This window comes from Oncorhynchus mykiss, chromosome 12 (assembly GCF_057628025.1).
Source record: "Oncorhynchus mykiss isolate SJ-2025 chromosome 12, ASM5762802v1, whole genome shotgun sequence".
NCBI lineage: Eukaryota > Metazoa > Chordata > Actinopteri > Salmoniformes > Salmonidae > Oncorhynchus > Oncorhynchus mykiss.
Window position 1 is genome coordinate 26827191 of NC_143033.1, and position 10218 is coordinate 26837408.

Genomic DNA, 10218 nt, shown 5'->3' on the forward strand with positions numbered 1-10218 from the left:
GAAATTTCGAGCTCAGTGAGGTTGGATGGAGAGCATTTGTGAACAGCAGTTTTCAGTTCTTTCCACAGATTCTCGATTGGATTCAGGTCTGGACTTTGACTTGGCGATTCTAACACCTGGATATGTTTATTTTTTAACCATTCCATTGTAGATTTTGCTTTATGTTTTGGATCATTGTCTTGTTGGAAGACAAATCTCCGTCCCAGTCTCAGGTCTTTTGCAGACTTCATCAGGTTTTCTTCCAGAATGGTTCTGTATTTGGCTCCATCCATCTTCCCATCAATTTTAACCATCTTCCCTGTCCCTGCTGAAGAAAAGCAGGCCCAAACCATGATGCTGCCACCACCATGTTTGACAGTGGGGATGGTGTGTTCAGCTGTGTTGCTTTTACGCCAAACATAACGTTTTGCATTGTTGCCAAAAAGTTCCATTTTGGTTTCATCTGACCAGAGCACCTTCTTCCACATGTTTGGTGTGTCTCCCAGGTGACTTGTGGCAAACTTTAAACGACACTTTTTATGGATATCTTTAAGAAATGGCTTTCTTCTTGCCACTCTTCCTTAAAGGCCAGATTTGTGCAATATACGAATGATTGTTGTCCTATGGACAGAGTCTCCCACCTCAGCTGTAGATCTCTGCAGTTCATCGAGAGTGATCATGGGCCTCTTGGCTGCGTTTCTGATCAGTCTTCTCCTTGTATGAGCTGAAAGTTTAGAGGGACGGCCAGGTCTTGGTAGATTTGCAGTGGTCTGATACTCCTTCCATTTCAATATTATCGCTTGCACAGTGCTCCTTGTGATGTTTAAAGCTTGGGAAATCTTTTTGTATCCAAATCCGGCTTTAAACTTCTTTACAACAGTATCTCGGACCTGCCTGGTGTGTTCCTTGTTCTTCATGATGCTCTCTGCGCTTTTAACGGACCTCTGAGACTATCACAGTGCAGGTGCATTTATACAGAGACTTGATTACACACAGGTGGATTGTATTTATCATCATTAGTCATTTAGGTCAACATTGGATCATTCAGAGATCCTCACTGAACTTCTGGAGAGAGTTTGCTGCACTGAAAGTAAAGGGGCTGAATAATTTTGCACGCCCAGTTTTTCAGTTTTTGATTTGTTAAAAAAGTTTGAAATATCCAATAAATGTCGTTCCACTTCATGATTGTGTCCCACTTGTTGTTGATTCTTCACAAAAAAATACAGTTTTATATATTTATGTTTGAAGCCTGAAATGTGGCAAAAGGTCGCAAAGTTCAAGGGGCCGAATACTTTCGCAAGGCACTGTATCTCTGAAGATAGTGTGGTAGGATGTAGGTCATTACTTGGATACTCCAACGCTGCACACCTCATTGTGTTTCTTAATGAAATTGAGTTGGCCTGTTGAGTATTTATTTTCAGCATGCAGGTGGAAGGTGTACAATCACCATCCCCATGAGCGTGCCACCTTCCTTCTGGCCATGGATGAGGCATGCGACAACATCAATGCAGACCAATGTCAAGCTTGGATTCGCCATGCGGAACGGTTTTTCCCGCGGTGCATGAACAATGAGGACATTCACTGTGATGTGGATGAGAATTTATGGGTGAATGCTCAAGACAGGCTGGATGCAAACCTGCGCTAAATGTTATGTTTTATTTTCATTCATTTAATTTCTTGCATTTGATTACAGACAGTACACCTTTGTTTTTTTTGCATGAATAATTGTAGAGGATGTCTTCATTGATCACACCTTTGACTACACATTGGATAGATATTACAGATATCATACATTTTCTGTCAGTTTTGTTGGGTAATGTAAGTGCATTGCCTAATGTGAAAACTGTGTAATCTATTGTAATTGACTGCACTGTAGCATATTACTTCCAGCACTTCGAAGGGCGATTTGAAACACGTATCTTGCATTGTTTGCTATTGGATTAACTTAAAGGAGGATTATTTAAGATACTGTTTGAAGAGTTAGGGTTTTAGATGTTTTCTGGAGATGGGCAGGGGCTCTGCTGTCATAGCTTCAGAGGGAATCTGGTTCCACCATTTGGGTGCCAGGACAGAAAAGAGCTTGGACAGGGATGGGGGCTGGGAGGGCCATGAGACTTGAGGTGGCAGAACGGAGTGCTCGGGTTGGGGTGTATAGGGTTTAATCATAGCCTGAAGGTAGGGAAGGGCAGTTCATCTTGCTATTCCGTAGGTAAGCACCATGGTCTTGTAGAGGATGCGAGCTTTGACTTGAGGCCAGTTGAGTTTGCGGAGGAGCGGGGTGACATGAGAAAACTTGGGAAGGTTGAAAACCAGACGGTCTGCTGCATTCTGGATAAGTTGCAGGGGTTTGATGGCACAAGCGGGGAGCCCAGCCAACAGCGAGTTGCAGTGGTCCGTCTTGTCGAGGTTGAGCTTGAGGTGGTAGGCTGACATCCAAGTTGAGATATCTGCCAGGCACGCAGAAATACGTGTTGCCATCATGGAAGGAGAAAAGTTGGTAATTTGTGCCTACCCAAAAAAGGGGTTAAATATGTGTATAAAAAACAAATAATTTTTCCTGAGCTTTCTTATATCTCCTAGATATAGGACAAACACTTCAAAACCTTGTTTCTTATGATATTTCTTTTACTGTCTTTTTTGCCATTTATGCATGTGTTATTCAATGAGTTTTTCTGGGCCAAACTCAATATTTGACCAATAGCTTAGACTTTTTGAAATGAAAATGACTAAATGGTGAGCCTATTATCTGATGTATTGGTAACTAAATGAAATGTTCTCATGGTATTTCACGGAAAGCATTGATTTTGCAAAAATGACTCAGTGGTGAAAAATGTGTGAAACGCCAATGAATGCACAATCAAAAGTTCTGAACATAAGATAGGGGCCATTCCAAGTGTTATCAGTTTAGAGTTTTGTACTTATAGTTTTGAAAACATACCACTTACAGTACATCAGAAAAATGCGCAAAAGTAATTGAAAAAAACTGTATGTAGTTCTCAAAATTTGTAGTAGACAAACCAGTTGAAAATCTCTAGGTTTACCAAACAGTTAAGTTATTATCAATTAGCAGTTGGATGAATTAATAGTAAAATGCATGTTATGAGTTTTGTACTAAGTGTTGTGAAAATGTACCGCATACTTGAAAATCGCATCTAGCAATTGAAAATAATAGAAAAAAAAGTTAACTCCTGAATTATGTTACCCCCAAAAAAATCTAAACTAGGTAAAACTGGTCAATTTGCTGTGTACCTTCCAATATAATGCTGGGTCACTCATACTCCCTTCTCTTCTCCTACTCTCTGCTCCATAACATCACTGAAAATACTCCCATATACAGTAGGTACAGTTTAAAACATTCTCTCATCTGTCGTTTTAAACTCAAACTTCTGATGTCAAAGTTTAAACACTGAGGTAAACACTAATGCTCAGGCACTATTTAAAATCAAATAAAATACGGTCACACTTTATTTGGATAGTCCCATATAGCTGATTTACAGATGGCCATACTATCGACAAACTATATGTTGATAAGCAACTGCATGCTAAGGTTACGGTTAGTGGTAGGGTTAGGTTTAGAAGAAAGGTTAGGGTAAGGGTTAAGATTGGGATTAGTGTTAAGTTTAGGGTTATGATAAGAGTTAAGGTTAGGGTTAGTGCTAAGGTTAATGGATATATGGCTGACAGATATTTGACATCTAAAAACCACAATCTACTTGGGACTATCCAAATGAAGTGTTACCAAAATTACAAATAAAAGCTTATTCAGATTCATAAGGGTTCTATGTAGAACACATCTTGCAATCCAAAGAATCATCAAATAACTCTTTCTTACAAAAAGAGTTATTCAAATGAAAAGTGTAGGGCTAGACTAGAGTGTAGGGTTAGGAGATAAACTGAATTTAAATCTCAAATTGTGTTAGTGGTAACTATATCTACCGCACTCTTCAAACAAAGATAAAAAAGGTATGGTCTCTGTATATCAATTTCTGTCCTCTGGGAGGAAATAAGGGATTCCGAGTGCACCATTTCCTTAAACATTAGACTATAAACAAAGCTCTAAGAGGGCAATTAATCTACTGGTTCCATGGCCTATGTTTTGCTTTTGGAAAGTGGTCCTCTGGATGTCCCATGGAGATGAAATACGTTTTTTTTAACAGTCAATGTGTCATGGAATAGTGAAGTCCATAGCAGAAAATGTGCAACATGTCCTTCTCACCCCCCCCCCCCCCCCCCCCCCCCCCCCCCCCCCCACACACATAGAGTAAGCTGAGCTAATTAGGCTGTATGTCTGCCCTATAGCTCCCCTACTGCAGTCTATAGAATGATATTGAATTTTAACCAAAAATTGCATGCTGTTTTGCTTTTGACATCTACAAATGTAATACTCAAAAATAACAATGTTTTTATGCAATTAGCTCCACAACAAGGCAGGCTGAAACATGTGTATTTCGGAGGCAACAAGAACTGAACCACCTGTTTTTTTGTAATTAGTTTCCATGGCTGCACGGGAGGGTTTTAAAACATGTGAAAGACTAACAGCCCTAATGTAAATAGTTGTATAGTGGAGCTATGTGTTGCCACCATCCATCATATCCAAAATTCTCCAACACAGACAGAAACCTTTATATTTAGTGACCACTGACCAATTCCATATCATTTTGTTTTACAGTTTTTATGCAGTTTTCTTGTTGATAATATTAATCAATCTTTACCACCAATAATGATGAGGATATAATGGTATGTGCCCATATGTATGTGGATCATGACCTTTTAAAGAGGCAATCAGCAGTTTAGAAATGCTTCCATAGCTCCTATAGAGATCTATGGATGCAAGGACTGATCAAAATCATAGTTTTAATAACAATGTTTTGAGACAATATAGTGTTTGTTTACATTTACTTTGTTTACAAACTTTGGAGTAAAACAAGATTATATTTTGGGTTCTGATGTGGTACGACAGTTAAACTAAGCTCATGAGGCATTTCTAAGTTATATTCTTAAGCAATTCATAAGTTTAAAAAATGGATCTTAGCAACTGCAAATTACCCCTTTAAAATGATTACCAGTTGAATCCCTTTTGGACTGAACACAGTTGGGAGGGCTTGTGTGCATTCCAAGCATATTCACACCAGGTTCTGAATCAACATGGGGGACGTTTACAGTTGGATGTCAACTCTTTAGTTATCTCAAACACTGGAACTCCATGCTTCAGGCACATTTAGAAAACGTGTCTGTGGAATTGACTGAAACGTCATTAAGTTGCTTTAAATATTTCAGAAATTGAAGTACCACGATTGAACTTTTAGCTAACTGTGGATGGTATAAACAGTGCGAGCTTTAAATTCAGTGGAATTAATGAAAGTGTGGATTTGTTATTGTGTCAAGTTACTACAGCCTCTGCTGCATAAATAGTACAGTTACTATTGCTTTGCCCAAAGAAAAATGAGGTCTACAAGTTTGGCAGCACCTGCCACAGGCAGTCTCATTTGATACACAGATGGTTAAAACTTAACAGGACACATTGTGTGTCGTTTTTTAAATAAAATAAATATACAATTGCACTTATCTATAGTTCAAGTCGGAGATGAACATACACCTTAGCCAAATACATTTCAACTTAGTTTTTCACAATTCCTGATATTTAATCCTAGTAAAAATTCCCTGTCTTACGTCATTTAGGATCACCACTTAATTTTAAGAATGTGAAATGTCAGAATAATAGTAGAGAGAATTATTTATTTCAGTTTTTATTTCTTTCATTACAGTGGGTCAGAAGTTTATATACAGTCAATTAGTATTTGGTAGCATTGCCTTTAAATAGTTTAACTTGGGTAAAATGTTTTGGGTAGCCTTCCACAAGCTTCCCACAATAAGTTGGGTGAATTTTGGCCCATTCCTCCTGACAGAGCTGGTGTAACTGAATCAGGTTTGCAGGCCTCCTTGCTCGCACACCTTTTTCAGTTCTGCCCACAAATTTTGTATGGGATTGAGGTCAGGGCTTTGTTATGGCCACTCCAATACCTTGACTTTGTTGTCCTTGAGCCATTTTGCCACAACTTTGGAAGTATTCTTGGGGTCATTGTCCAGTTGGAAGACCCATTTGCAACCAAACATAAAAAACTTCCTGACTGATGTCTTTAGATGTGCTTCAATATATCCACAGAATTTTACTTCCTCATGATGCCATCTATTTTGTGAAGTGCACCAGTCCCTCCTGCAGCAAAGCACCCCAACAACATGATGCTGCCAACCCGTGCTTCACGGTTGGGATGGTGTTCTTCGGTTTGCAAGCATCCCCCTTTTTCATCCAAACAGAAACAACGGTCATTATGGCCGAACAGTTCTATTTTTGTTTCATCAACCAGATGACATTTCACCAGAAAGTACGATCGTTGTCCCCATGTGCAGTTGCAAACCGTAGTCTGGCTTTTTTATGGCGGTTTTGGAGCAGTGGCTTCTTCCTTGCTGAGCGGCCTTTCAGTTTATGTCGATATAGGACTCGTTTTAGTGTGGATATAGATACTTTGTACCTGTTTCCTCCAGCATCTTCACAAGGTCCTTTGCTGTTGTTCAGGAATTGATTTGCACTTTTCGCACCAAAGTACGTTCATCTCTAGGAGACAGAACGTGTCTCCTTCCTGAGAGGTATGACGGCTGCTTGGTCCCATGGTGTTTATACCTGTGTACTATTGTTTGTACAGATGAACGTGGTACCTTCAGGCGTTTGGACATTTCTCACAAGGATGAACCAGACTTGTGGGGGTCTACAATTTTTTTTCTGAGGTCTTGGCTGATTTCTTTTGATTTTCCTATGATGTCAAGCAAAGAGGCACTGAGTTTGAAGGTAGGCCTTGAAATACATCCACATGTACACTTCCAATTGACTCAAATTATGCCTATTAGGCTATCAGAAGCTTCTAAAGCCATGACGTCATTTTCTGGAATTTTCCAAGTTGTTTAAAGCTGTGGCACAGTCAACTTAGTGTATGTAAATTTCTGACCCACTGGAATTGTGATACAGTGAATTATAAGTGAAATAATCTGTCTGTAAAGAATTGTTGGAAAAATTACTTGCGTCATGCACAAAGTAGATGTCCTAACCAACTTGCCAAAACTATAGTTTGTTAACAAGAAATCTGTGGAGTTGTTGAAAAATGATTTTTTAATGACTCCAACCTAAGTGTATGTAAACGTCCAACTTCAACTGTACATCAACATGCCCAATATAATCATAAACAACTAAAAATACAACTCAAACTGTTGATAATATGTGCTGCATGCCTATGATCAGAATATCCCTAAACTGAGTAGTATGGCATTAACCCTGTGTGACTAAAATGGACATAGGATCAATCAGCTATTCTGCCTCTTATTTGCAATTTCGTTAACGTGTAAGATGTAAAATTGTTAAAAGCTTTTCATTATCAGTTGGAAATCTTAAAGCTGACTGGCCAATTCGCATTTGGGGAAGCTTCTGGGAAGTCTTTGTTGTGATTCACTTACTTTGTCATCTATTCAACTTGTCCTATTGCGGAACATTTTACTAATCAAACTCAAATAGCCTACAGCTCCCAATCAATCACATTTGCTCTTCAAGTAACACAATCTTCTTCACAGTAGTGCCCTCCAGTCTCTTTAAAACAGCTAACGGAGTCCAGATCATCTGTTTATCTTTGGTAGTGTCTGTGAGTTGCTCTTCTTGTTTTTCATTGCACTTAGCCTGTAGGCTATGTAGTAGCACAGAGGCACACAGGAGTTAGGTCAGGTGACTGCTGGGTCTGCACGACTCGACAAGATGATGGTGGTGAAAATAGTGCTTCATGTTCACTCACATGTCTCTGGGAAAGTTCATTTGCATATATATCTCTCCACTGTCCTTTCGCACCTCTTGCAGGTGACATAGCAGCACCAGTGGTACTTGCACTGGCATCTCTCCACAATCCTCTCAGTGTAGGCATTGTAGCCACGACCACAGCACATGAGATTGCAACTCCCACTGTCATTGGATGTCTTATTGCATTGTCTGGAGACAAAAAAAAATGTGTTCCAATCAATAAACAACAATATAAAACTCTTATGAATGAGGATCAACATTAGACCTTCAAGGTGTCAAAGGTAGAGTAAAAATCACAATTTCCACTGAAACATTGAGAGAAACACAAACATACCTGTCCTGTGTGCCGAGTGAGCCATGCTTCTCATTGTGTGTGCAGTAATCCGGAGAGCTGACCAGGTAGACCAACTCACTCTCTCTCACTGGTCGAACGTTCAACTCTCTGGGGACCAACTGCTTCCTTGTCCCAACATGACGATGGATCACCTTCGTGGCAGACAGGTACTTGGATTTGAGATCCATGGCAATGTGGTTAATATCATGGAGGCCCTTCCAACATGTTTTGACAGAGCAGGACCCGGACACCCCGTGGCATTTGCATTTTGTCTCTTGAGCATCAATAAGTGCCTGAAAGTATAGCAGAAATTATATTAGGATATAAAAATGTGTTGCCACGTTTTGCAGATGTTAATAATGTTGTGTTGTTTATGATGTAAAAAAAAACTGTCAAAAAGCCAATGCCACTGTTAAAAACAATGACACAATAACTCGTGCGTAATTACCCATGCATCAATATGTATATTTCATGTCAATGTGAGATTAGATCATTACCTGTCTTCCAACTGCATTGTTGTGCAAGTGCATGAGTCTGAACGCCTGAGAGCCAGTTCTGCTGTTTCTCATCGGTGCATCAGAAAAGGCAGATCCCATTTGGAGACCGTAGCGCAGGTTATCACCGCATCCTCCCCATATGAAGTCGGGCCCGGCCTGTTCAGCAGGGGCTGGGGCGCACGAGCAACTGGGGAGTTCTCCAGACGAGCAGGCTCTGGCAATGGAGTGACTCACTAAAGCAGCCGCTAGCGAAAACACAAATGCGGACTCCCTGGTGCCTGCAATAGAGCACAGCCAACAGATAAATCAATGCAAATCACAACCAATCACAGAAGTTTACAGGCCACATGATATACTCCAATTTCTAAGATACTTTTTAAAGTGTCTTTAGCCTACCTTTTGCCAAATCTGGTGTAAAACGAGGGGCTTTTTCAACAGATGAACAGTTCCATCGCATGTCATTGAAGGTGTTCTGACAGGTATTTTTGGTCAACTTGGCGGCTTGGACAATACTGTGCATCAGCTCGAGGTTTCTCCGGCAAAGTTGCGATTGATCAGGTGCCAACCAATCTAGTAGTTTGCAATGATGAGTTTGATTCCAGCCTACAGAGCTCCCCTTTACAGTAAGTCCACTGCAAAGGTAAAAATAACAACATTGAATGAGGCAATCAGCTATTTCATATGGTAATCAGCTATTTCATATAGCATAGGCCTATTAAAAGAACAAAAATATGTCAGTAAACAAAGTAGCATAGGCATCTGAATAGACCCATAGCTACATACAAATAAAATAGTAAGGAATACTTACAGCCAATATATAGCAGCACAACAGTTCGCGTTCACAATAAATGTCACTAGAAATAAATCCATGCCGCATTTCATTGTAAAAAAGAAATAGTAAATCCTCTGCCTAAAATAAAAGTATAGCTCCAAACGATTCCTTGAGTATCCAGTGATTGTTTTCAGTTTGCCTCTGCGGTCTGGAATGGGGTCAGGCGGTATGCCTATGCTGCAAGCCACTGGTGGTGTGATCTCAACTCCAGGGAGTCTTATGTCGCCGCCACGATAGCCACGCCTCATTCAATTGGCGATTTGTGAATGACAAAGGCTGAAGAACATACGCACACCGAGGTACTTTTTGCAGGTGCTGGAGTTGTAAGTGAATTTATGGAAAATAAAAAGGAAAACGCCGCACACCGCTGCTCATGCTCCCAGGTGATTTATTTTGTGAATGAACCATGGAATGAACACAGGCACACGGATCCAACTCGAATTATGGAGATGAGATTGTTACATAGGCCTATTAGAAATCCGATGCATCCTATGCGTTTCAAAAGATTTCCATTAATGTGCCATTAATCATGATTGATTAAAAGAGAGCCATCCAAAGTGTTAGACATGTAGGCTAAAGCGGGATACATTCATGAATTGATATTCAACACTTAAATTAACTAGCCCTGAAGTCATTTGAAGAGTTCCTTTGAAAAATAATCTGCAACATTGTAATCTAATCTAAATCAATGTGTGACAATCCGACACTGATAACATCTCCAATCTTTGCCAGTACAATAACT

The 10218-nt window shown here is 39.9% G+C and overlaps 1 protein-coding gene across 1 annotated transcript; it reads right to left on the reverse strand.

Annotated features, from left to right (window-relative positions):
• Positions 1-4635: 4635 nt before the first annotated feature.
• wnt11f2 (wnt 11, family member 2) lies at positions 4636-9662 on the reverse strand. Its single transcript, XM_021623196.3, has 5 exons — positions 9453-9662; positions 9041-9276; positions 8645-8922; positions 8148-8440; positions 4636-8002 (listed from the first exon to the last, which is right to left on the reverse strand). Exons 1-5 carry the CDS (start codon positions 9524-9526, stop codon positions 7828-7830), a joined length of 1056 nt encoding a protein of 351 aa, XP_021478871.2. The 5' UTR covers positions 9527-9662; the 3' UTR covers positions 4636-7827.
• Positions 9663-10218: the final 556 nt, after the last annotated feature.